Consider the following 27,325-nt stretch of genomic DNA (forward strand, 5'->3'; position numbering starts at 1 on the left):
ATGCCAGCCCATACTACTATTTTATTTTTTTTTTACATTTATTCTGGATTTCCACTTGCTGCAGAAAATTCAGTAAGTAAAAATATATGATATATCTGCAGTTACTAATGGTGCAAAAGTTCAGTGGTTTTGGGGGTGTATGTGGATGATTTGTCATGCTTTCACCTCACCTGATTCCTGTGGCTAACTATGCACCTTGACTGGAGTGAGTGAGCATTGTTTGCTGTTACACCTGGCAGTAATACTACTTCAATCATGATACACCAGACCTACTGCCAAGCAATCTGGTCACTTCAGGAGTCATGATGCTGAAGAGAAGAAACATTTGCATTTTTAAAATTAAAAATGAGATAAATTTGTATACTGTATAATTTAACTTTTTAGAAGACAGGGCTTGCAGGAAAATGGCAGCTCTTGTAAGCCTTACAAGTGTTAAGAGAGGGTAAAGTTCCCTTACTGATAATGGCTTCAACTTTGTACTTGAAATAATGTTGCACCACTGTTTCTATAGTTTCTATAGTTCCTAACTAGCAAATACAAACATTATCATATGCAGAAATGCACTCTTAAATACTGAAAGACTATTTATATTAAGATTTATTTTTTCACACGTCACCACAGATGTTCATATCACTTGGACATATTATCAGACAGTGCTGTTTAATAAGAGAGATCAGGAACATGTGGCTCTCCAGATTTTGTTGGACAACAGTTCCTATAATATCTTACCATTGGCCATGCTGGCTGGGGCTAGGTGGGGTTCAAAATCATCTGGAGGGCCACAAATTCCCCCGCCCCTGGTTTAAAGTAAGTGGTTTAACCAGTTTCGATATGCACAAGATCATGCTCCTTTGAAATGCACATGGATCAATTGCAATAGTTTGATTGCAACTGTTTGAAACTTGACTCTTGAGGGTTTGATAACCTAACACCACTTTTACAGTTCCTGGGGTTTGATAATGCAGACCACAAATCATCCCAGTAGGAGGGAATCCTTAACATTTCTCCAAGTAATACAACAGGAGGTGGATGCTTCCAGCAGGGGGCACAACTGCAACATGTTTTAAATACAGTGATTAATATAGGAGGAGGGTTAACAATTGTGGAAGTGGCCTGTAATAACATTTGCTTCCATTATTAAGGTTTTGTAGCTAATCTACTAAAAAAAACCCTATTCCATTTGTTTAGCTTTGTAGCATAATGGGTCAGAATACCGGGAACAATGTCACAGCAGAATAGAAGGGGTGGGGACTCTTCTGTTTAGTGCCCACTAGTATGAGGTTCATAAGACAGGATTTATAAAATTGGTCAGTGCAAAAACATACCAGGTGAATGACAGGCTGCACCTAATGCATGTTTTTTTGCTCTAGATTTACATGCTGATACCAGAAACGCTTTTACTATTCATTTATAACAATTTTTGCTTAACAATTCCTGCCTTTAAATCCTTTGCTTTCCCTCTTTTGAAAAATTTACTTATTGGAATGTTCAATATTTCTCTCACTAATTTTCTCAGAGGGACATAGGCAACTGTGGGGAAACACATTTCTCTTAAAGCATACAATGGTTTTCCAGCGACATCATTTGTTTAGAATTTGAGTCACCAGTAAAAAGATTTGCTGATGTACTGAGGTTTCAGAGAGATTGCCTCTCTGAAATTAAAGTTCTCAAAAGTTGCAGACTATACAGAAAACGTAGCTCCATGTTTTACATTTTGAAGTTTTCTGTGCAGGGGTGACCAGCTTCTTTGTTGTTGGGAGCTACTATCACACACAAGTGTATTTTGCTACACTGACTCCATCACATGTTATCAAGCAATAAGAGGGGTTTGCAGTTGCAGGCTCATGGCTGGGGCACCCCATACAAGGAGAGATGTAGCATTACAATGTGGATACTTTCTTTGTTAGAATGTTTTAAGAGCAACTTTAGTTTTGGTCAAGAAGCTTTTTACCATACCTTTATTTGGCAGGATTGCCAGAAAATAAATAAATAGATTTGGGAACCAAGTGGCCTATGACTTGGTTAATAGCCATCCCTGATAACATTCTTAAAGACTGAAAGAACAGTGAGTGTTTCTGATTTCTGCAGCAATGTTACATAGGCTGCATCTACTAAAATTATATCTTTTACAGAAGGAGTGGGGAACCTGTGGCCCTCCAGATGTTGTTGGACTACAACTCGCACCATTCCTGATCTTTGGCTATGTAGGTTGGAGTCGATGAGAGTTGGAGTCTAGCAGCACCTGGAGGCTGCAGGTTCCCTATCCCCGTTATAGAGAATCTGGGGTGGGGCATAACTGTCAGGACAAGAACAGTGAAATAGGATATGTCTAACCCAACGCTAAAACTGCACATGGGAGCATAATTGTACAACAAAACTACAGAGGGAAAGGAGGCCCCACATGCAGCTTTTCCAGCTCCTGTAGGACTGTGACATAAAAGCTGTGCTTGCCAGATCCCCTACAAAATCTTCCTCCTATGTTATAGGAGTTTTACATTTGATATGTATAGCTGAGAACAGTGTTGTTTAAACTCTTAAGCCTGGATACAATCCACTGAGGCAGCTTGTTTTTATGAGTAAACATCCCGAGCACTGCTTGTAAAACCTCAGTGTTACATTATGCTAGTTACAGTACATTTCATTTTCCCCTTGGGGACAATCACCTTCTTGAGAAGGAAAATGGCTTAACAAGGAAATTAACTCTAGAGTCTGCGTAATTAATTGATCACAGCTGTGTTGAGTGAGAGGAGACACGGAAGCTTAATTTGCCAAGGATTCAATGTGTCCGTTCCAGAGTTGGGGTAAACCAGGGACACAGCAGGGCTCAGGAGTTAAAGGGTGTGGTCCCCCACTGCAAGAGCTGCAGAGGAGTGAAAGAAAAAATATGTACACACGCATATTTCTCTTCTCAGGATTCACGCTGCTTGTAACTGTAGTAACTGTTTAGTCAGCACACACAAAAAGGAGAGGAAACTGTACTGATTCGTTGGGAAAACAATCAAAATCCACAATTGAGCAATGCCTTCACTGGGACCAGCTTTAGTGTCACAAAATAGCCAGCAAGATTTGACAGAAGTTTTGTCAATGTTTCCCTCATAACAAAAATATTTCCTCCAATAGTTAAGAGCCAGTTATTTCATTATGGCCATCAGTTGAAGCTACTAGACCCAGTTCCACATACTTGTAGTTTTAAGTATTGCCTGTAACGTGTAAGACAACCTTATGAGAAATGGTTGAGGGAACTGAGTATGTTTAGCCTGGTCCATAGGAGACTGAGAGGAGATATGATAACCATCTTCAAATATCTAAAGGAGATCATGGAGGATGGAGAAGACTTGTTTTCTCCTGCTTCGAAGACTAGGATCTGAACCAATTGATTCAAGTTACAAGAAAGGAGATTCCAACTAAACATCAGGAATAACTTTGTGACAGTAAGAGCTGTTTGCCTGTGGGAAAAGACTGCTAGCAGAGGTTGTGGGCTCTCCTTCACTGGAGGTTTTTAAGCAGCGGTTGGATGGCCACCTGTCATGTATGATCTAGTTAAGGTTCCTGCATTGCAGGGGGGTGGACTAGATAGGGTCCCTTCCAACTCTACAATTCTTTAAATCTATGACAAGAGGGCCCACCAGAGGACACTGCCCAGGGCCTTCTCAAACCAGGAGCAAGCGCTGGCTACTGCTAGGGCATTCTTTGCCCGCTCTGGTCCCTCCTAACAGTAGCAGGCTTCTGTATAGTATCCTGAGTTCTATTGACTCTCATATCGATAACAGAAAATCCTGGGGATGATCAGGTAGATCCAGTATTAATTCTGGAGTGGGAAGGTTTTTAGTAGACACCCAGCAGGTTCAAAAATTGTCCATGGTCAAAGCTAGAGAGACCTGGTATCGTTTTTCACAAATATACTGTAACACTGGGCTTCTCATTTGTCTTTTGGAAGGGTACTGTTACCTAAGGTTTTTGACTTATTTCATGCTTAGTTAAGCCTTCAATTGCTCTTCTATTTTCTTGTTTTTATCTAAGGAACTAGAGGGCCATCATTACTTCATCCATTCCACCCCTTGTAGACCTCCTAAGAGCAGCCATTATGGTAATGGTGAATTCCACACTCAGTTTTTCCTGGTTTTCTCCCTCCCTCCCTTCTGTATCCTTATCCTTATTATTATTATTTACAATTATTTTCACTGCTTATGCCCTTCTATTGTGAAAAATGACAATATAACGTTTTTTAAACTATGTTAGTCAGAGGTCATGTTTTGTGATTTGTTAATAGTGCTGGGAATTGTAGCTCTGGGGGGGGGGGTCTAACAACCATCAACACCCAACAAACTGCAGTTCCCAGGGGTCTTTGGGATAAATGTATGGTGTGGGTTTGACATCAGTTGTTGCTAAGTATCTAATCAATGAAGGCAAGCAGAACTACAGAGTTCAAATCAAGTGACATATGCCAAAGGTAACAGGCAGGAATTGTTAAAACTGCCGATATCTCCAGCCTGGAGCTTTATCCCACTTCCTTTTGTAGGGCTGCTAGGAAGCTGAGACCAGATTAGTGAAGAGTGCAGTTAGGTCTGGTTGCCATGGAAACCCGCTCAGTACGGATACAGCTAAACAGAGCTGGAAGTAGGTTCTGAAAGAACCTAATAATACAATTCTGCAATTCATTAGGATTTGCAGGTGCACTGCTTCCTTGCTCACTTGTGTATTCATTAACTGGCTTTGTAATTCTATTATGCACTGTGTAAGTAAATGAGTGAAAGGATTAAGCCAGCAGCTGATTTATGTTGCCTTTCAGCATTATGTAACCTTGTATCCCGATGTTGTTGGACTTCAGCTTCCATATCCCCAGCCAGCTGGGGTCAGAGATGATGGGAGTTAGAAGTCCAACAACATCTGTGGACCCTAGGCTGAAGAACACTGATTAAGTGGCCTACTCTCCCAAATGAAGAGAGAAGAGAGCAGGATGAACTGAAATAATCACACTAGAGTCAGCACCCAACTAGCTACAGCAGTGGCTTCAGCAATTATCTACAGCAGTCAACATGGTGCCCTCCAAATGTTGTTGGACTACAACTTTTATCACCCCAGGCAGCTTGGGCAATAGTCAGTAATGATGGGAGTTGTAGTCCAGCAACATCTAGACAATTCAAAGTGTTATCACAAATGAAGCCCTAAATGACTCAGGTCCAGGATGCCTAAGGATTGCTGCCCTCCCATGCCATTTTGCCCATACTCTGAGATCTGGTGAAAAGGCCCCTTTGTGGATCCTGACATTGACTGATGATGTACAACAGGGTCTTTTCTGTGCCAGCCCCCTGTGATGGAACTCTTTCCTATGGAGGTTTGTTTGACTCCCTCTCCTTTTAGCTTCTGCCACCAAGTGAAAGCCATTTTCTTGAGGTAGGCTTTCGGTTAGCCATGGCATTTTTAATGGTGGTTGATGCTTTAATTATCTGCCACGCTGTTTACTTTTCAGGCTTTTAATTTTTTAAAAGTTATTTTAATTGTTCAGTCACTTTATTGTATTTTTGTGTGTGTGGCTGATGGCCACCCTGAGTATTGTTTTAATAGTGAAAAGGTACAACATGCATCACTTTAAAACCTAAAGAAACCATGGCACTTAGAATGTCTCCACACCTTCGTCTTTCGGCTCCTTCAGCTTCTTTATTTTGTCCAACTTGAGGCGACAGAACTGCTCTTCATCACTTCTGCTGCTACTGCTACTATTACCGGTGGTCCTCTCCTCCAAGAGCTTGACGACCTTGCTATCCATCTCATCCATTTGCAGGCACAGGCAGGGGGAGTCACTTACCTTCAGTGAATCTCCCCACATGCTCTCACACATGTCAGTCCCATTGCCATACATCTAGGAGTCAGAGAAACAAAATAATAATAATAATAATAATAATAATAATAATAATAATTTTTTATTTATACCCCACCCTCCCCAGCCAAGGCCGGGCTCAGAGCGGCTTACAAGCAATAATAAAAGCAAGTTGAATTAAAATACAACATTAAAATATTACAACATTAAAATAAAATGTAGCCTCATCGCAGGAGGAGAAGGAAAGAAAAAAAGAAAGGGAGGGAGGGAATCAAATTGGCTCCAAGCCAAAGGCCAGGCGGAACAACTCTGTCTTACAGGCCCTGCGGAAAGAAATCAGATCCTGCAGGGCCCTGGTCTCATGAGGCAGAGCGTTCCACCAGGCCGGAGCCAGAGTTGAAAAGGCCCTGGCTCTGGTTGAAGCCAATCTAACTTCCTTAGGGCCCGGGACCACTAGGGTGTTGCTATTTATGGACCTTGAGGCTCTCCGTGGGGCATACCGGGAGAGGCGGTCTCGTAGGTACGAGGGTCCTAGGCCGCGAAGGGCTTTAAAGGTCAAAAGCAGCACCTTAAATCTGACCCTGTACTCCACCGGGAGCCAGTGCAGTTTGAAAAGCACTGGGTGAATATGCTCCCATGGCAGAGACCCCGTGAGGAGCCTCGCTGCAGCATTCTGCACCCGCTGGAGTTTCTGGGACAGCTTCAAGGGCAGCCCCGCGTAGAGCGAATTACAGTAGTCAAGCCTGGAGATGACCATCGCATGGATCACTCTGGCCAGGTCGGGGCGGGAAAGGTAAGGGACCAACTGCTTGATGCGGCGAAGGTGGAAAAATGTCGCCTTGGCTGTTGCTGTAACTTGCGCCTCCATGGAAAGGGAGGCATCAAGGATTACACCCAAACTCTTAATGGAAGACAGTGGCACTAATTGGGCCCCCGCAAGAGAAGGGAGTTGGTCCCTCATCCCCATGCCATCCCGACCCAGCCATAGGACTTCTGTCTTTGAAGGATTTAGTTTCAGTCGGCTCCCACGAAACCATCTAGCCACAGCTTCCAAGCATCTGGTCGAGGGCCGAGTCGGTGTGGCCATCCATCAGCAGATAGAGCTGAGTGTCATCAGCATACCGGTGACATGCTTCCCCCTGTGGAAGTGCCATGGTCTGTAGAGTATTGCTCCACAGGGGGAAGCATGATCACATCTATGCCAGCCCCAAAGATCAGATCCAGCATGTGGCCTGCTTGATGAGTGGGGCCCAAAACAAACTGGGAGAGCCCTAGTGTTGCCATAGAAGTCAGTAGGTCCAGAGCCTATGAGGAGGGAGCGGCATCGGCATGGACGTTGAAGTCTCCCAAAACCAGTAGGTTTGGGAACTCCAAGGCCCAGCCCGCCACCACCTCCCAGCAGGTCTGACAGGGTGGCTGCCGGTGTGCTGGGTCAGTCCCATTGCCATACATCTAGGAGTCAGAGAAACAAAACTGTCTAAATTTACGACATCCAATGCAATAGGCACAAAATGAAATGGCTCTTGATGACACACAAGCTTTGCAAAATTGGGCCACATGTTCCTCCTGCTCTAGATCTTTCTACTATGCCATGCTTGGAAAAGCTTGGTCCAGGATTAACAACAGCTCATGTAGGTCACATAGCACTCGCCTTCCACTGCTCCTTTCTGCCATTTGTACAAATTGGGGGGGGGGGGGGGGGAGCAGCTGATTGCTTTACTGTATGAGCTAAAAGCAGTGGAAATAAAGAGACAAATCCTCTTCCCGCTTTGCGCTGTCCAGCTCTATTCCTTTTGGATCTTAGTCACTTTTATTTTCAGCTGTGAGCCAACTCAAACAGAAATCTCAATTTTCTTTGCTTCCACAAGAACACAGGAAGCTGGCTTATACGGTGTTTCCATCTAGCCCATTTTTTAACCTGCTCTGACTGGCAATTGCTCTCTAGGCCAGGGCTCAACCAACTTTTTCAGCAGGGGGCCAGTCCACTGTCCCTCAGATCTTGTCAGGGGCCGGACTATATTTTGAAAAAAAATGATGAATGAATTCCTATGCCCCGCAAATAACCAGAGATGCATTTTAAATAAAAGGATACATTCTACTCATGTAAAAACATGCTGATTCCGATTTAGAAGGTGAGTGGGCCGGATTCGGCCCCGGGCCTTAGTTTGTCTACCCATGCTCTAGGCTCTCAGAGGTTTTTCCTATCACTAGTTGGCCTGATCCTTTTAACCAGGAACTGAAGTATGGACATTTTTGCATGCGAAGCATGGTCGCATTCACACCATGCATTTAAAGCACACTTTAAATAAAGAATTGTGGGAACTGTAGTTTACCCCTCACATAATTTTGATTCTCACCACCCTTAAACTACAATCCCCAAGATTCTTTGGGGGAAGCCATGTACTTTAAGTGTACGGTGTGGATGTCACCCAAGTCATCTCCAGCTGAGATACACGGCCCCTTTCTGTCTTGCCAAATGTAGAAGCAGTAACATACTTTGGGATGTGATTGGGCAGCACATGGCAGTGGTTTGATGAATAGACTGCAAGCTGGTAAATTAGCATGTATTATGGGCCATTATTAAAGGGCAAAATTGATATTGCTTTGAGAAAGTAATCAGAAAGCCCGTGTGATAGTTAAGAGTGGCAGTCTACGACTGGGAAGACTCAAACTGAAATCCCCACTCAGCTTTAAAGCTCATTGGATGACCTAGGGCCAATCACTATTTCTCAGCCTAATGCACCTCGTAGAGTCATTTTGTGGTTAAAAATGGAGAGGAACCATGCATAATGCCTTGAGTTTCTTGGCGGAAAGGTGCAATGTAAAAGTTAGGAATAAATACAAAACCTGCATCCTTTTAATCTAGATCAATGATTCCCAAACTGAGGACTGTTAGTGAAATAAGCACTATTCACAAAAGCCCTCTACTCACTCACTGCTCTTCCTTTATTTCCTTTCAATCAGCCTCCACTAGGGCTGGGTAATTAACTTATGTCTCTGCATCAGAGGTGTTTGAGATAAATTCAGTCTGCTATGTTAGATCCACTTCTCCAGGAGCAAGTCCTCTGTATAGACATGCAAAGTATTGCACTGCCAATTCCTTCAAATGCAGATGAAGCAGAATTATTTGCCTTAAGATAAGGTTGAATTTTTGTGTCTTTGTATGATCACTCTGGACATGACTTCTGAATGAAAGTTCACAGCAGTGCACAAACACAGGTGTTAAGCTCCTCCTTTCACTCTAAAACAGTTCTCTTTTAATTCAGAAAAAGTAGGTCAGCTATTGGAAGCTTGGAAAACCTATTTTTAGATGTATCTATTTCTAACAAATAACAACACATCTCTTCATTCTAACACATGGTTTAGAATTGTCTTATGGATGTCACAATTTAGAAATTCAATTAAGTGACTTATTGCAGATTATTGTTAATCTTTACTACTCTACTACTGTGCACAAGTTCTACTAAAGGACATTGGAATACCGGTGGGGTTTGAGTAGGTGAGTTTTTTCTTGTTGAAGGAACATCTACTAGACTAGATCCCTGGTGTTGAATGCAGAGCTATATGTAGCCTTCTGGCTCCTTCACATAGGTGCACTGTTTGTGGTTCATTATGATACACTACCTCGTGGTAGGGGATGCACGCGTTCTTACAGTGGTTTTCTCCTTTTTCATCAATTGCCCAGTCTGTCAGCCAGTTGCTAACACAAGTGAAGTCATTTTTACAAGCTTCATACCTGCAAGGTAAAGAAAGCATAGATGACTGATTTATGTGCCGTCTCTCATAAATCAACACAGAGGAAGGTGTGTAGGCTGGGCTGATAGCATTTGCTTCCATTCCATCAGCTCAAAGCTGTTGCATCACACTGTTGACTCATGCTAAGCTTGTGGTTTACTAAGACCCCTAGATCCTTTTCACATGTACTACTGGAAAGCCAGGTGTCCCCATCTTATATCTGTGCATCTGGTTCTTCCTGCCTAAGTGTAAAACCTTGTGCATTGTTTTTGTATGGTGAATGTGAATGTGGAAAATTTGTAAATGTGAAAATTATAAACAAAATATAGAACATTGTATTTGTTCCTATTGAAATTCATTTTGTTAGTTTGGGCCCAGTTTTCCAATCTGTTAGGGTCAGTAACAGGGTCCTATACACCTCACACACACAATCCCTCTCCTTTCCACCTCTCTCCACTAAAACGGCATCAATAGGAAGTATGTGTAAGTAGTGACATCACTAAGAAGCAAATTTAAGTCTGTGCATTGCCAGAGTAGCCAAGCACTGCAGTACTATAAATGTTGGATTAAAAAACACCTAGAACTTTTGTGATCTGAAAAGTAACGTTTGGGTGGTAGGGAAGCTATGGGCCATACAAAGCTCATAACAGATGCTGTGTGATCCAGAGTGTTTTGATGGTGTGAACTGCCCTAAATGCAAGATCACATATGACCATCCTGATACCCACAAGAGCACAAATCACCTTGAATACAGACTAAAATTCCTGTCTGCAGGGGCCCTCAATAACAGGTGAACCAGTTCCTTTGACCTTGTTTTCAGCTAGAAAATGCTTAAAGACTAACATGTTTGCATAAACTGGACTTTGAAGCATGATTTCTTGTTTGGCAAGAGAACGTATCTAAATTTTAACAGAATTAAGCACAGTTCTTTCTTATTTACTCAGCATATTACAGTGGTACCTCGGGTTAAGAACTTAATTCATTCTGGAGGTCCGTTCTTAACCTGAAACTGTTCTTAAACCTGATGTACCACTTTAGCTAATGGGGCCTCCCACTGCTGCTGCGCTGCGATTTATGTTCTCATCCTGAAGCAAAGTTCTTAATCCGAGGTACTATTTCTGGGTTAGCGGAGTCTGTAACCTGAAGCGTCTGTAACCTGAGGTACCACTGTAATAGTTTACAAATACCAGGTCAATAAGTTTGTATTTGGCTTTAGTCACACCATTTATATGAATGCAATATGTGCTTAAAAATAAAGGTGTGATATGAACACACTTTTAAAATTCTGTGTCTTTTATAGCATGCTTTTTTCCAAAAGCTGACACTGTATGATGGTTATGTTGCCATGGAAATTAATGAAAAAATATGTTTGAGACATAATAACACTAGCAACATTGGCTCCCCTCCTCCTTTCATCTTTTGCCAGCCTTTTTAGCCTGTATCTTGTAGAAGTTTGCCTTGGCAAAACTCAAGCAAACCCCCTAACTTCTGACTGGGATCAAAGAGTCCATTTTGTATAATCACATTAATATTACAAATAAGAAGCATGCCTTAGTTTAAATATGGTTAGCGGAAAGATTAGTTCCTGTCAGTAAGGTAATAGTTTTAAAATTAATATTGTTTAAAGAGGTTAATTACAAATTAATCTTAAAGAACTACAAATTAAAAGGGGACGACGACATAAAAACTACCTTAGATCATGGTTTGCTAGAAGAATCTATTGTTTAAAATGCTATAAAGGGATCTCTTCAGTTTATTATTCCTGTCTGGTCATAAAAATATATAAATATAATAGAAACTCCAAGAGCTGCAGGCTCCTATGAGCATCTCAGTTGACTCTTCCAGGCAATTTTTAGCAGATGTAGTAAGATTTTGAAATTAAGATTAGCTCCTAAAGGTAACGTTTTCATTTCTTACAGGTGTAAAAATCTGCCTATAAGCAGTGCCTGCGATAATGTGCTAATGCCAGGGTGAACGTTCATCTTCTCAAAGCAGGTTTGCTATTTAGATGTGACTTGTCTGACGACGTTGAAATTTACACTGCAGCTTTAAAGCAGAGATGGGGAAGCTGTGGGCCTCCAGAAATTGTTGAACTCCAGCTCCCATCAGCCTAGCCAGCAAGGGCAGATGTGGTCGAACTCCAGGTTCCCCACCTTTTCTCTAAAGCCACTGAGAAAGCAAGAAAAGAAGTTGCCACGCTTATTTCTTCTTTGGCCTCTCTGTGTCTCCACTGCTTGCTGCATGGCCTGCTCATGGGAGTTGGCGGTGGGCAGAGTAGGTGAAAGGACTAACAAATGAAAGGACAAAAGAAGTCTCTATTGATTCTCCGTGTTGCAGCCTGGCAATATTGCTTGCAACATGTGTGCCATTGCTGAATTTTGTATTGCCTAAAGTTCCGCTTTTCAAGGCTATGTACTGTCAACACAAGTAGGGATGATATAACTCCTGTTCTGATTAATATTCTAGGTCAGTTTTTTTTAAGGACATTTCAACAATTACAGACAAAGGGAGAGAAGGTTAAAGGAAAGGAGAAGGCAGCATGTCCCTGATCCTTTTCTCAAGTGGGAACAGGATCAGAGACTAATCGCCTGCTCCCTTCCACAGCCCTCACCATAGGCAATATAATGACTTGTCTTTTGTTTCCAGCTCAGAGCGACAGGATAGTGAATTAGCAGCACACTTTCTCTTCCCCCTAGTGCTTCTTTGAAGGCTTGGGCAGGGCAGGATATGCACACAGCTGTCTCTTCCTTCTGCAGCTCCTTCCCCTTCTCAAGAGCTCTCAAGAGCATTGGCTTTCCAGGATGGTTATTTTGCAGCTGTGATCGTCAGATCCAACAGGGAACTGCTTTAATTACTGTACAGGAGGGGGAAATGTCACAAGCACAGCTTCTCCTTTCATTCTAGCACTATGACAGGAAAAGCTCTGTTTAATCTCTGCCTGGTTAAACTATTGAAAAGTCTGGAGGCCCACCTTGTACTGGATCTGACAAACTTACTTCCATGCTGCCAACGAATGAGAAAATAGTCACTAGATTGCAGCCCACTAAGTTAGTCCCATTTATTTCAGTTGGATTTACTTCCAAATAAGAGTGTAGAAAAGTAGAGACTTTTATCAATTACTTGGTTTGCCTTTTTTTTTTTTTTTTAAGTGCTTTATGATGACCCAGCTTTAAAGTATATTGAGGGCTGGAGAAAAGGATATCTGGAGAAAAACCATATGGTGTACAGTGTCAATGAAATGAAATAATAACACAAAAGCAATGTACTTTCCCAAAGTATGATTCACCAGAGAGATCTGTTTTCATTTAAAACAAATCCTTATGTCAGTGCTGAGAATTATTAAATGTGTCAAGTTCACCATTTCCTCTGTAATTGTCCAAGGACTCTTTGGCAGGTGGGTTGGAAAGGGAAGCTACCCCTGAGGGCTCTCCAAAGTCCACATGTATACTGAAAAATGAGCTTTTGGTGCAGGAAATTCCAAGCCATTAGAAAGAAAGAGGAAAGCTTGAGGTAAGACTCCTTATGTCCCTTAAAGTCAAGTTCTTGTTTCTTCTGAACACTGTGAAAATTACCCTTTACAACAAAGGTACAGAGGATTTTGAAATAAGGATCTCTGTAGGATGTGGGGAATGGGGATATCCTTAGCAGCCATGCAGTATGTTAAACAGATTCTACTGTCTATAAAACAAAAGAGTTCTGCAGCTTCTGTCTTGAGTATACAGGAGAAGTAGAAACATTGTTCAAAGCTTTCCCAGCATATAGCTTGAAGTAGACTCATTTGTAGGTCAATAACTTGAGCACCGAAGGTCAAATCCAGCAGTTTGAAGACTGCTACTTGGTCCCCCAGTTGTCAACCTAGAGGTTAAAGTGTTGTGGATAAGTGGTATCTGGGGTGCCAGAGCAGTGTTAGAAGTGCTGCTCGCTATTCCTCACTCTCTTTTCAAAGTGTTCCTCAGTGAATTAGATGATGGCCAGAGATAGGTGCAATATATTGTCCATAGTGTGAGGAACTACTAATATTTTATCATTTGGGAACAAGTCTGCTCAAATGAACACCACCCCCAGAGAGCAGACATCAATCCAGAAAGCTGCATCTAAGGTCTTGAACATGCCCCGTGGGATCTGTAACTGTTATTTGAACAGAAGTCTATCAGCAACCTCTGCTTCTTGTCAAGAAACAGAAGTTCAAATCTCCACTGTACATGTGGAGCTTGTTGTGTGGTTCTCTAGATTATTGCAAGATGTTCAGGAATTTTGTCATCAGTTCTACAGAGCTGAAGTGTTGTAGAATAAAGTTGTCCATCAGTAGAACTGGCATGTGTGTTGTACTGTTTGCCTTTATCTTAAAATAAGGGGCATGTTGTAAAACAGGCACAGGGATGTAATGGGGTGGTGGGAATGTCAGGGTTGTGTTCAAAATAGCGCTAAGGCAAATGTTCTGTCAGTGCAAGGTTTTGTGCATACCCGATTCAAGGTGTTAGTACTAGCATACAAAGCCTTAAATATATTGGGACCCAAGAATCAAGAGTGCCTGCTTCAATATCAACCACACTGAGATGTGTCTGTCACCCTAACTGTTAACAGTCAAGAGGAATTTTATAACTTCCCTATTTGCCTGGGTATTTGATGGCTGAAAGATACTGTTTTATTAAAATGAGAAGCATAACCCCCAACTTACCAGTCATCACAGAAGTTTTGGCACATGGGAACAGACACAATAGCAGCTGCGTAGTTGGGATGTGCCCAATGTGCAATATATGGTGAACACCTGTAAAAGCATTCTATCTTCTTCAAATAGCTCTGACATCTGTTGCATTAGAAATAACCATTGTTATTACATGAAAAACAACTAGCATTGCATATGTGGCTGCCTCTATGCTCTAAGTGATCAGCCTGCATTTTCCCAAAGAACTTTATTGGAATGCAACACTTTAGGCTAGGCTAGGGTACCAAGGCAATTTTTTTTTTAATTCATTTCATTTCTATACCGCTTTATAGTTTAAAGAAAAAATCTCAAAGCGGTTTACAATAAAATTAGAGTTCTGCTGTTCAGCCCCTTGCACTCACATATTTCAAGACCTGCATGTATTTATGGTGTACAATACACAGGAGAATAATGTGCCATTGCTTTATCCTAACACCTTTGACTTCCTCAACTTAAATGGTCAGACACTCTGTAATAGAACTTATTTGGTTATGGAACACATACTATCCACAGGCATCTGTTCCACTTCTATGGCGATTCTGCCATTGTGCCTTATCAGGCAAGTGTTATTTGCAACAGTCTTGCAGTGTCCAGCGTTCCTACTTAGGGTTTCAGCCAGCCAGCTTTGTCCTTTCCCAGGACACTCTATTCCATTTCATCTTCCCCCCTTAGTTTTCCAACCTCCATCCCAAACAATAGTTGGTCAACATTCTTAAGAGCCATTGAACTTTTGCAAACTTCAGGGATCCCCAAGCCTCTAAATATTTCCCTCTGGTGCATGGATAGTAGCATTTTGTCTACAGAAGGGCCCACATCTGAAGAATAGGTTTTACTCAAATAATAAGTTTTACTCAAAATAAGCTCACTTAATTAATGACCTAACTTAGTCATACTTATTAGTTTTAATAGATCTGTTCTGATTAAAATTTAGTTGAATGCCACTCTGAGTTTGATAGGATGATGGGGGTAGTTGTGAACCATGTACTCTACAAAAATAAATAGGTTTGATGCAAAAATGCTTTTTATTCTGCAGTGAGCCTCTACTTTTATGTATTTTTTAAGTTTTAAAATGCATACAATAAACTCTTCCCCTGTGTATACCTGCTGTGCACTGATAATACAATATATTAAAGTCAATGAAATGTAAGTGTTCAGTCAAAAAAGAGGGGATGCTTCTGGCATATGGAAGTAGGGTTTCCAACTTTTTTTCTGCAATGGCTCCTGTGTTCAACAGTTCAACAACTGCACTTTCATGAAACACATAACTGAACCCAATGAATTTCTGCATGCAATGCTACTGTTAAAAGTACACAAGCCATACAAAAAAAAAAACCCCCACAAAAACCTCGGCAGCAGCCTTATATTGTGCTTTTCACAAAGTTATGCTGGTGATTGTTGGCAAACAAGAACCCTTGAATGAAGGAAAAAATCTGAATGCACTTGGAGAAAAAGAACAAGGGCAAGTCACTTACAATTTACTGTTATTTCCACATCGGTTCCAATAGGTGGTATTTACTTTAATCACTGGTGAATCAGCTAGTTCCTTTGTAATGTCTTCAGAGCAACAAGAGGCTGTGGGGAATTAAAAACAAATATATCTCATTCTGAAGGTTTACTTTGTAACATAATCACAACTTTGAATACACAGAATTTTGTTAAGTCCCCACAGTGGTCCCTTACTTAAAAATGAGAAGTGAGTTCCATCATTATTTTCCATGTGCTTTTGTAAAATGAAAAACATGCTACTAAAAACCAAAAGAATACTGGGAAGTTAAAATTTACAAAGGAAATATCTTAATTAAATACTTCAAACTCAAATTTGATGTTGGAAATGATAATTTAACATTATACAGATTTAAAATTATACAGTAATACAGATTTCTTTACATACAAAAGAATGTGAGCTTCATTCCTTCAGTGCACTTATCATCACTATACTGAGCATAAGCTGAAATTGTTGACATTGACAAATTCACAAGCAACGTGTCTAAAGACAGTTCTTACCCCACTCCACGCAGTGCATGCCCCATTTAGAGGCAAAACCCTGATGCATAAAGCTCAGGCATAAACAGGATATCACACATTGTTAATTACAACAACCTAACATCATTCCTGGAGCAAGTGATAATAAGATTTCACATGTGGGCCAAAACACACACATTCACTAAGATCCAATGGATGCAAATAACCAATTGGGCAGCTGACTTTTCTTCTGCCATTGGATATATTGGTTATATATTGATATATCAATATAAAAACTCAACTTCAATAAATTCTTCAGGGCATCAAATTAATATGGGTGGCATCAGAGCTGGTTAGTTAATGTAAAGGCTAACTTAAATAGTTTTGCAAATATTTCACAGATTTCACGGGACTTACATTTGGAATATAGGGTACATTCGTGCAAGTTATTCTCCTGGCTGGGTCTCTGCTTGTGAGCTGCTCCTTCCAGACATTGCCTCTTTCCACTGATTGACACTGCTGAGATAGCGAAGAACAGGAGCACTGAAAACCTTAGCATATTCTCGTTGCCGTTGTCTTTTTAATAGCCCTGTATGGAAATAGTACATTATGGTCAAAGATTTTGGGGAGGGTGGGGAGCAAGCTCCATGAAATTTTCAGAAATAAATGTAGGGCATAACACACCTCTTTTGCTTCTTTCGTCTCTGAGATAGGCTGGAACACAAAATGCTGCTGCTCTTTCTTTCCTCTCTCTATGTATGCATTGCCCGTCAGCAGTAACCCATAGTTTGATTGCCAAGAAAAGTTCCCTGACCCTTTGCAAAGCTAACAGACTTATCTCAGGGTCAGTTGCAGCAAAGGCATAATAACTTAGTTTAGGCATAGTTTAGGATCCTGTCTCCAACAGCAGTCTGGCAGAAGACTCTAGAACAGACTGCACAATGTGACCCAATGCTGCTCAGGGAAGATATATTGAAGTTTAAGGCTCAGGAGCAGCTAGGCCATATTGTACCACACATTAACCTAAGAAGTTAGAGCAGGGCGTTTATAGAAGCGATACTGAGGCCATGGAATGCCTAGCTAATTATTGGCATGTCTGGTCAAGGGCTATGAGATTGGGTAAGTTGGAAGTCAATGGGTGCCATTATTATTTTTTGTTATTTTGTATAGGCTTCATTGTATGATTTGGGGGGGTTCATTGTTTGATTTAAGTGATGTTTATTCACCATTTGTGCTGCTTTGAGCTTGTGGAAAAACAGCATAAACATATTTTAAGTCAGTTTTTTGCCTTGAGAACACACACCCCTTTTTTAAACATATAGATGCTAAAAGCCTGATTTTGCAGCCCTAGCCAGACAGCAAAACCAGGAGATTTATCAAGCCAATGGTAGTCTGCTCTTGACTCAAGTTATGCAGGCCTGTTATGGGAAGCTTTCTGATACTGAATCAGACCATTGGTACATCCCATTCATCTGGAGTGACTGGCAGTAGCTTTCCAGGATTCCAGATGGTGAATCTTTCCTAGCTCCCCCCCCCCCCCGCCACCATCCTGGATATTATTATTAACTGTATAAATAATTATAACTACCTGTCACTAGCATTTGACCATTGCACTGCTCATTTTAGTTTTTAAAAAGTCTGCTTGAATTTAAGTTCCTGTTTTTCTGAAAGGTAAAGCTGCCCAAGATTCTAAGAGCTTGCAAATGTTTGCCCTGGAAACCCATTTCAAACATTAGAATTAAAGTAGAGTCCAATTTCATCACTGTGCCCTGACCAACTACAAGTTAAGATGACTTTAAAAACCAGGTCAAGCTGCTAATATTTGACAGGGAAGCACTGCTTCCTAATAATATCTGATGGATTGTTTTGCTTAGCTTTTAAGTTTTAGAATATGTGTGTGTGTGTGTGTGTGTGTGTCATTCCAGAAAAACCCCCAAATCCAAGACACTTTGAGCTACACAAGAGCAAAACATGGTGTCCAAATAAATTAAATAGAAGGCAATTATGCAAGAACACAATATAAGATTTCATAGCTGTACTTTGTTTTGCCCCATGCTTGGGGAGAACAGCCTGATTCAAAAGGATGGCAAATCTGGAAGAGCATAAAGAGGCACTGAGTCCGATCCTGAAGCTTCTAAAGGAGCCAATGCTTGGTTATAGTGCTTAAGCTTGAGTTCCTGACAATCATATTGCTCCAACAGGAGGTCAATGAAAGAAACTTTGGTAGTATCTACCTTCTGGCAGCAATTTGAACCTTGATGCTACAAACTGTGAAAATCACTGCAATTTTTATTAGATTTCCATTTAAATATAGCTACATTACAGTACAGGGAAAATAAGGGAGTTTCACTTCCCTCCTAGAAACTCAGTTTTTATTTAACTCCAGTTATGTATGGCCATATCATGCCATTGGTGCTTTAGTTGAGATTTCTGCATTGCAGGGGGTTGAACTAGATGGTCCAACTCCACAATTCTATGAGTATGTTTACTTGGTACTAGTAAGCCATGCTGAAGGTTCAATTGGGCTTCAATTTCCTCTTTAAAGTTACAAATTGCATTGTTTATGAGTGGCCAGAGTGGGCAGTGATATGGAACAAAGTAAAGCTGCTGCAATCTGTTCTGAATCTAGAGTGCTGTGCCTTTTCATATAACATTTAAAAATGTACTTAAAGAGTCTAGGGAACGGAGTCTTTCTGGATTGTGACAGATTGGCTTGCACCAGTGCTCAATGGCCAAAAGCCAGCTGTTGTATCAGAAACAGGCAACATGTCATCTTAATAAAGCAGCATAAACACTGATAGCACTCTGTATATAGCTGCTGAAGTCACAAATATCAGTTGGGAAATGTTAACAGGCTGCCCATCATTATTTCCGTAATTTATAACCAGTAAAGTAATCCAGATTAGAATTGGATTTAAGACCAATTAGCTACCACCATTTAGCCAGGCACATGGGGGCACCCCTCTTTTAGCAGGGTTGCCCTACTGGGGAAGGTAAGTGGAGCTGGGCAAGGGTGGTGGATGAAGACACGGGATCATTCTGCACCATTACGGAGCCGCACACAAAAAAGGCTTCTGCGCCGCCTTGCACTTATACAGCACTGCTCCATGTACCCCATCATGCATTGCGCGCCGCCCCCGCCCCTCGCCATCCAAGCTGTTCCGCGACGCGTCTTCCCTCGCCTTTCCGTCTCCCCGCCCCCTGCTGTGTGGCTCCTCCCACCTCGCGCCGAACTTCGCTTCTTCGTCTCCGGCGCGCCGCCGGCCCCTTAGAACGCCCTCTCGCGATACGTGGCTGAGGGGGCGGGATTGCCGCAGTGCCCGGCGTGCTCGCCTCTGGCAGGAGAGTGGGGATGTCCGCGCGGGAGGCAGGTTGCGCTGCCTGAGGTGCTTCCCAGCGCCAACCCCGCCGCCCTCCTCCGCAGCCATGGCCGGCTGCTTAGGCTGCGAGCCCCCGCGCTGAGCAAGTGCCGCCGCCGCAGCCGCCCATCATGAGGAAGGGCCGCTCCCGGGGGGACAAAGCGGGGCCCTCGGCTCTTCAGGTCCCCAGGAGGATGGAGCAGCCCGTCCGGGGCCCCGTAGACGCGGCGGGTCCTAGGAAGGAGGCGGAAGAAGCGGGTCGGGCTGGCGCAGCCTGCAGGGAACCGCCCGAGAAGGTACTGCGGTTGCAGTGTGTGCTTCTGTCTTCTGGTCTGTTTAAACGAGGTCCGCGAAAAGGGGAGTCCAGAGGTGCCTTTTGCGGTTTTGCTTTCGGAGGCATGTCCAGACAGCGGCTTTGGGGGAGCAGGGGATGCTCACAGCCCTGGCACTTGGTCGCTGCAAGAGAATTGGGGAAAGGAGGGTCACGTTGTGGACGATGAGCGGTTCTGGGTTGTGGGAGGGTATGCTATTCTAGGCACAGAAGGCTGGGGGGAAGGGGTATTTCCTAAACTGTACTTTGGGCAGCGGGAGTCAGTGAAGATCGTCTATGCTACTGGTGTCGAGCAATCATTCCTGATGCTCCAGTAAAAAGTGAAAAGATCTCTTAAATCTTTATGGTCTTTGTTACTTTGCCAGGCTAATATTACACATATGGTAAAGGGATTCTGTCTTTAGTAGCCTTTGGTTATTCCTTTGGATGGCCTACTTTCCATAAGTCTGTATTTGTGCCTATTTTCTTGATTTCATGTAGGTACCATTTTAGTCAAGGGGCAGTCAGGCATGTTCAATTCCATCCTGGTGTCCTTCAGTTTGCTACTCTGCATCATTTGTTGTAATAAGAATATGTGAAAATATGTGAACATGGGATGAGCAATCCTTTGTTGCCTCTAGTAGTTAAGAGATCTGGAGCTATCCTGAGGAAGTTTATATAATTCATTACTTTGCCAAATGTGATCTAATCACCTGTTGCTTTTAGTGGGAAGGAGGATGCAGACTGCATATAAATGGTCCTGTTATGGGGTAGGAGTTTCAATTAGATCTTTTAGCTATGTGCTTATATGTGCAGCATATGCAGCTTATATGCTGCATTTTTACAGCATTGGCCCTGCCTGTCTATCATTTCTTAGGTATGGTCCAATGCCAAACACCACCAAATAACTTGTGGCAGTTAAGCTAATGTGTGAATCCAGCTATAATTAGTAACATCTGAAGAGAGGTGGCATATAAAGGGGGCAATAGGGATTAGCATGGTAGCGACTGGACCCAATTTTTGAGGGGTCCCTTTACCTTTACCTTACTCCCCCCCCCCCATCAAAAAATATATATATCATCCAATATGTGGAGGGCAACTTCATAAAGCAGAGAGTACTTGTGGAAGCTCCCTGTGTGTGTGCAGTAAAGCACTGGAAAGTTGGATTCTCAAAATGCGCAGGGGCTTTTATGAGTACAGTGGTACCTCGGTTTACATACGCTTCAGGTTACAGACTCTGCTAACCCAGAAATATTACCTTGGGTTAAGAACTTTGTTTCAGGATGAGAACAGAAATCGTGCCGTGGCAGCGGCGCAGCAGCAGCAGGATGCCCCATTAGCTAAAGTGGTGCTTCAGGTTAAGTACAGTTTCAGGTTAAGAACAAACTTGCAGAATGAATTACCGTATTTTTCGCTCTATAACACGCACGTAGTTTTTAGAGGAGGAAAATCTGTAGGCATGCCACCCGTAAGCATTCCCTCCATAACACGCACAGACATTTCCCCTTACTTTCTAGGAGGAAAAAAGTGAGTGTAAGGTGCAAAAAATACGATAAGTTCTTAACCTGAGGTACCACTGTACAAAAGATAGCCTGCTTCCCAAGGTTGCCCTCCAATGTGTTGGAGAGTGTTGAATGGTTATGAGGGAGGTGGAGATAGGACATCACCAATTCACCTTTTACATAATTTTCACATGATTGTCTTTTTAGGTTGTCTACCACCTTGTGATATTTTATATGAAAGTGCATCCTGTAAATATTTAAATAAATAAATGTTAACTTCTCCCTAATTAACAATGTCTGAAGACAAGGCTGCCTACCCTGTTATCAGTGACTACTGCTGAATGTGTTGAAGAGTGGCTTAGAGACAACTGTAGTTAAGCAGTATATAAATTGCTTAGATAAAAATAAAAGAAACAAGGTCTCCTTTTTGGAAATGTCACTGGCTGTATACTTGCCAATTTTTGAACTCAATTAATTAGATATTTCATAGGGTTCTTCCATTTCCACAGCACAATGACTATTCCTTTCCTCTTAATGACTGGCAGGGAAGATGATGTACAAAAATACAGAATGTTCATGTCTAAAGGTTTCAGGGACCACAGCTTCCAGATGCACATTCCCAACATATTTGCTTATATGCACCTCCCCTTTGGGCATCATAGTAAGAAAATGATTGAAGTGTTGTGGAAGAGCAGGTCTGTCATTCCTGTAATTAATGGGCATTAATTAATTAATGGATTTATTTTGAAAAACTGCTTTTATCTGCTTTGTTTCTTGTATTTTTTATTGTTGTGATATTTTGCATTGAAGTATTGTATGATATTTGCAAATGTCTAGCAGCCTATACATTTTCCAAATAAATAGCATCTGAAAGTTTTTAGTAATTTCATTAAATCTGTTGCTCATTATCTGTTTTGGTAGATGGGTAGCTGTGCAAGCAGTTACAACTTGAGTATTACTATGAGAGGAAGCAACTAGTATTGATATGAAAATGGAAAGGAGAGGTGGCAAAATATAAAAAATAAGGAGAGAATGAAGCCCAAAATATTAACAGCAGGAGGAAAACCTATCCTTTCTACAGCTTCTAGGGCCTCTGCAAAAACTCTGCCATGGTATAATGACTGACACAGTTGGATTAACTGGCAAAGAATCAGACTTCCTGATAGGTCCAGCTGGATTTTATAAGAGTGGTTTGGCTGGTGATACTCACTTTTAAAAAATAGGAAACTATGTAGTTCAAACTACCAGTAGTTTTTTTTGGTGAATACTAGCTCTCATGAAGTGCGGTAGATCTTTTTTCACATAGCCTGTATGCCTAATTAGTAAACCACAAGAGCTAGGGGAGTTAGATGAGAGCTAGATTTATGTTCTGTACCGCCCTGAGATCTATGGATAAAGGGTGGTATATAATTTTAAATAACAACAATAATATAAATATATCTGCTCCTTATATATAAAATACATACAAACCCTTCTAGCCTGTTCTGAGATCAATAATAATATACTAAAAAGTTTGGAATTTTGTTGTATCAAAAAATATAACCTGCACATCTCGCTTGCAGGAGTTGCATCTGGCCAAAGCATGAGTGCATTCATGTAACTTGCTTTCTATACAGCCCTGCTGGATCAGATCAAAGGTTATTCTAGTTCTGCTTCCTGTTTCTCACAGTGGCCCAACCACTTGTCTATGAAAAGCCCACAAGCAGGACATAAGGAGTTTGAGTCCTTCCTGCTCTTCCCCAGGATCTGGTATCCAGAGACATGCTACCTCTGATCTTGGAGAGAGCATATAGTCATCCATTGATTGGTACTGTGTGTTACATTGTGTGAAGCCACCCTGAGAACTTTAAGAATTAGAAGTGGAAAGCAGGAAGCCTCTTATTTGGTGTCTGTGATAAGACTACTTTTAAGTTAAGGTTTTGCAAAGTCATTTAACACTACAGCTGCACACAAAAGCAATAATCTGTGAAGAACAAGCAGCTGAAAGTTTTTCGGTAGCATTTGACTTTAGGCAAGTTATCACTAATGGTGCATGTGGACATGTGCCCCTGTTGAATAGGACCATTTCCCCCACCCACCCCGCTTTGGTTGTAGTGTGGTAAATGAACCTGCAAATTACCATATTTTTTGCTCTAAAAGACCCACTTTTTCCCTCCTAAAAAGTAAGGGGAAATGTGTGTGCATCTTATGGAGCGAATGCAGGCTGCGCAGCTGTCCCAGAAGCCAGAACAGCAAGAGGGATTGCTGCTTTCGCTGTGCAGCGATCCCTCTTGCTGTTCTGGCTTCTGAGATTCAGAATATTTTTATTCTTGTTTTCCTCCTCCAAAAACTAGGTGCGTCTTGTGGTCTGGTGCATCTTATAGAGCGAATAATACGGTAATTCCAAACAAAACTGAGCAAAAGTATTTACTCTTTTCTTAATTAGATCAGTATTGAAGGAGAACAAATGGGCTTTGGAATGGGTAATATGGATAGAGTAGCTGCAAAGTTCTTTTAGGAATTGGCTGATGAGCTACACATTAATTGTACTGCTGCATATCATTGCAGAAACCACAGGGACATAGTGATGCAGAAGCTGCCTTATACTGAGTCAGAACACTGGCCCAACTGGCTTAGTATTGTCTGCATGGACTAGCAGTGGCTCTCTAGGGCAGAGCTTTCCAAACTGTGTGTAGCGACACATTAGTGTGTCAGCTGCAGCATGTAGGTGTATCATGCTAATGCTCCTCCCAGGGCTGGAAAGGGGTTAGTTTAACCTCCTGTTTGCTAGCAAAACTGAATTACAGTGGTACCTCGGGTTAAGTACTTAATTCGTTCCGGAGGTCTGTACTTAACCTGAAACTGTTCTTAACCTGAAGCACCACTTTAGCTAATGGGGCCTCCTGCTGCTGCCGCGCTGCCGGAGCACGATTTCTGTTCTCATCGTGAAGCAAAGTTCTTAACCCGAGGTAATATTTCTGGGTTAGCAGAGTCTGTAACCTGAAGTGTATGTAACCTGAAGCGTATGTAACCTGAGGTACCACTGTACTGTGTCACGAAATGATGCATGTCTAAAAAGTGTGTTGCCAACATGAAAAGTTTGGAAAGCTCTGCTCTAGCGGTTCAGACAGGCTTCTCTCTCAGCCCTCCCTGGGACGTTCTGCATGTAAGGCACTCTAGTCCTTTCCCCAAGAAGTAGGGTTGAGTCTAAGTGAGGGGGCCTTGCAAAGGGGCTCTGAGTTTTAGTGATATTTGGGGGCAGCACGAGGGAAGGGAATGTTACTTCACTTGCTGCAGATGTGTTTGGAGTGCTTCTTCATTCTGCAGTGAGATCCACCTCTTCTCTTGCCAAGAAAGGACATAGCTTGTGTTCTGTATGTCTTGGGGTGGGGGTCATTTCCCTTACAGCAGCTGCAGCAGCCATTTTAAATGAGGGGAATAGCAGTAATAAGCAGGGGCCAACAAGATCTTCCTTTTCTTTTTGCAAGTGCATTGCCAGGGCTAGGGAGGTTCCCAATTTCCCTTGTTCCCTCTTAGAGTACGCTGCTTTTTTGGGGAAAAAAACCCTCATGAAATGTCATTTCTAGCTTTGAAAAATGAAGCTCACAAAAATCCTGTTTAGTCCTAAATAGAAATGGCTGTGATGACAGTTAATAGTTCTGGGTATTTTGTCATTTTGCATGCTAAGCGGAAAATGCCCTCTCTTCTGAAGCGAATCATAGGTTTGGCATGTTTTCATGTTTCTTCACAACCAAGAAGTCTAGAACTCAAGAATTTGAAATGAACTATTAGTTGGGGCTAGAAAATTGAAGGCTTTTTGTGTGTGTAATAGAATATACTAACATTCTTAAGCCATTTTCAGCATCTTAAATGTGCATACAGTACTGTATTGCACTTTAAAGTTAATTTGAGTTGCATTAAATATAGAGCTACAGTTGTATTTGCAGAGTTTTACTTATCTAGTTCTTTAGGGGTTTTTATTTTTTGCCAGAAACTTTTGTCACAACCACATTAAAGTAAGTATTTCTGCTTAGGAAGGTTTTAAAACTGTTGTGTGTTATAACTTGACCAGGAAAAAAGCATATATCAATAGGACCTATAATTTTGAGCCTCTGAAATTTCTCGTAAGGGTCTCTGTGGATCCTCAGGTCTATTGAGATTGATTCTCAGTGTTGGGACAGCAAATGCCATTTGCACTTCTGCACTGGTACTGTTCACACTCTTGGATTTTACAGCTGTGAAATGAATGGGTGTTATGCAACTCCAGTGGAGTATTGTGTTGGAAATGAGAATCTGATCTGGCAGCCCTTTAAGTGCTAGATTGAGGGTTATCAGTATGGAGCCAAGTGCTTCCCATTGGTGATTTGTTCTAATTTTAGGGCAGTTAAAGATTGTTTGGGAATTTGAATAGTAAGGGTGTAGAATCAACTGGTGCTGTTCCATATAGCAAGTTCAGGATGCCATTTTAGTTTAGTCTTGCAAGTAAAATAGTTAGGAGTGGTTGAGTCCTGCCTGTCAGATTCCTCTTCTGTGTTCTCACCTTTGCGACTACCTCCTCTCATCCTTGAAGAGGTGACTAATGTTGCACCATCCAGGTCCCTGCTAGGATGTGGGACAGATGCACAGTGTCAGCTGACGTTATTATGAAATTTTGATACAATGATGTGCTTTCCTAAAGTGTGGTTCTTGTAACTATTCTATCCTTAAAGAGCTACTTTGCAGCTTTGCTCTCACAGCATAGTCGGATAGTTTGCCCACTCAAATCCTCCGCTGGTTACAGTTGCTACCCGCTCCAGCCAAACAGATTGGACGGCTGTAACGCTAGCCCCCTTTCTTGTATACTCCTGCTGTTATGTTTTCAAAAGATCTACTCCGGGGGCCTGTTTTTACTAACTAGAGCCAGTGTAATTTAGTGGCTGTGAAACTGCTACAAATCAAGAGGTTCCTGGTTCAATTACCTTGCAAATTAAGGTAAACCGAAGTGGAAAATGTGCATGCACCTTACCTTTCTTTGCACAGTGATTGAGGAACCATGTGTAACCCACTGTACCTGGAACACTACTTATGGGGAAGTCAAAATTCCACCCTTATGGTTGCCTTGGGACTCCTTTGGAGATGTTGCATTCCAGAAGCAGTTATCTCAGAGATATCTCAGAGACAGTTATCTCAGAGAAGTGGGCTCTCTGGAAAGGAGTCAACCAAGGGAGATGTTCTCCTGTTAATTTGCTTAGGGGGGAAATTGCACCTGGAGATACAAAGGCCTACCCCCCCCCCAAAAGGACACTTGGAGCAAGATGGTTCCCTTTGAATGGGTACTTTTGCCCCACAGCAGTAGTTTTCCTTTCTACCAGGCTATCATTTAGGACCCTCCTGCCTGCCATCCCATCTCCACTTCCCAATGTGATGGCTGTGTGTGTGTCATGTAAGTTACTGTAGTGCAAGGATTTTGCAATGAATCTACCCTCTCCTCCCCCTGTGTGCACCCTGCATTCTCCCCAGATTTGTTCTGGAAGAGTGGGAAAATGCCTGGGGGGTGCGGGAGAAGGAGAGAATGTGATGTTGTGCAATAAGAAATCCTTGCACTGATGCAACCTCTACAAAGCACTACTTTGGATACAACTTTAATTTTCTTAAATTATCTGCCTCAGTGTATTCTTGTTTTAGCATGGTAAAAAACTAAATAATACAGACAGAATATGTTATTAAAATGCACAGAATTACAACTCTCATTATGTGCTGTGGAGGAAGATTTGGAAGCATCTATATTCTAACATGTGCTTTAAAAGAGACTCTGTACCTTACAATTTTTTTAAATGGACAGATTGTGAACTTACAAGCAGTGGTGTATTTATGTCTGTGTGCCCTTTGTGATGGCCCTATTTGTTTACCTAAATAAGTGTGACCATATCTGAAAATGGGATGGAACTAAATATATGAGTGAATTAATAAAAAAAC

At 41.9% G+C, this 27,325-nt stretch overlaps 2 protein-coding genes and 1 long non-coding RNA gene across 11 annotated transcripts in view; 2 read left to right on the top strand and 1 right to left on the bottom strand.

The window, feature by feature from the left end:
- The first annotated feature begins 124 nt into the window (after positions 1 to 124).
- Positions 125 to 12,910, top strand: LOC310680820. 4 transcript variants are annotated; one of them, XR_014512954.1, is made up of 3 exons: positions 125 to 4,087; positions 11,473 to 12,169; positions 12,703 to 12,910. It is a non-coding gene; the product is annotated as an uncharacterized lncRNA (long non-coding RNA). The 4 variants fall into 4 exon arrangements; XR_014512955.1 differs by lacking the exon at positions 12,703 to 12,910 and having other exon boundaries at positions 133 to 4,087; positions 11,473 to 11,548; positions 12,020 to 12,593; XR_014512956.1 differs by lacking the exon at positions 12,703 to 12,910 and having other exon boundaries at positions 133 to 4,087; positions 11,473 to 11,548; positions 12,036 to 12,593.
- Positions 5,459 to 17,011, bottom strand: LOC310680816 (riboflavin-binding protein-like). Its single transcript, XM_083447841.1, has 6 exons — positions 16,905 to 17,011; positions 16,638 to 16,809; positions 15,731 to 15,830; positions 14,232 to 14,360; positions 9,443 to 9,554; positions 5,459 to 5,860 (listed from the first exon to the last, which is right to left on the bottom strand). The coding sequence occupies exons 2-6, from the start codon at positions 16,777 to 16,779 to the stop codon at positions 5,615 to 5,617; spliced, it is 729 nt and encodes a 242-aa protein (XP_083303967.1). The 5' UTR covers positions 16,780 to 16,809; positions 16,905 to 17,011; the 3' UTR covers positions 5,459 to 5,614.
- A 2,424-nt stretch (positions 17,012 to 19,435) lies between these two features.
- The window catches only part of MAST2 (microtubule associated serine/threonine kinase 2), a 142,403-nt gene continuing 134,513 nt past the window's right edge, over positions 19,436 to 27,325 (top strand). For 3 of the 6 annotated variants that reach the window (XR_014512945.1, XM_083447767.1, XM_083447771.1), the window contains exon 1: positions 19,516 to 19,875. Coding sequence is in view for 4 of the 6 variants with exons in the window: in XM_083447767.1 (XP_083303893.1) it covers positions 19,711 to 19,875 (165 nt within the window). In the remaining 2 variants the exon portion in view is untranslated. Of the gene's footprint in view, positions 19,876 to 27,325 lie in introns of all 6 variants that reach the window. The other 3 variants (XR_014512946.1, XM_083447770.1, XM_083447773.1) reach the window with 2 other exon arrangements.

Source organism: Podarcis tiliguerta (assembly GCF_965153285.1).
Source record: "Podarcis tiliguerta genome assembly, chromosome: 6".
In the NCBI taxonomy this organism is placed as follows: Eukaryota; Metazoa; Chordata; class Lepidosauria; order Squamata; family Lacertidae; genus Podarcis; species Podarcis tiliguerta.

What these genes read in the sequence shown, in the direction of transcription:
- LOC310680816 (XM_083447841.1), bottom strand. Translation starts at nt 16,779, where the DNA reads ATGCTAAGGTTTTCAGTGCTCCTGTTCTTCGCTATCTCAGCAGTGTCA. An exon ending in TGTGGAAATAACAGTAAATT is followed by an intron (nt 14,361 to 15,730) that starts GTAAGTGACTTG and finishes CTAATGCAACAG; the next exon opens with ATGTCAGAGCTATTTGAAGA. An exon ending in CAAAACTTCTGTGATGACTG is followed by an intron (nt 9,555 to 14,231) that starts GTAAGTTGGGGG and finishes TTTACCTTGCAG; the next exon opens with GTATGAAGCTTGTAAAAATG.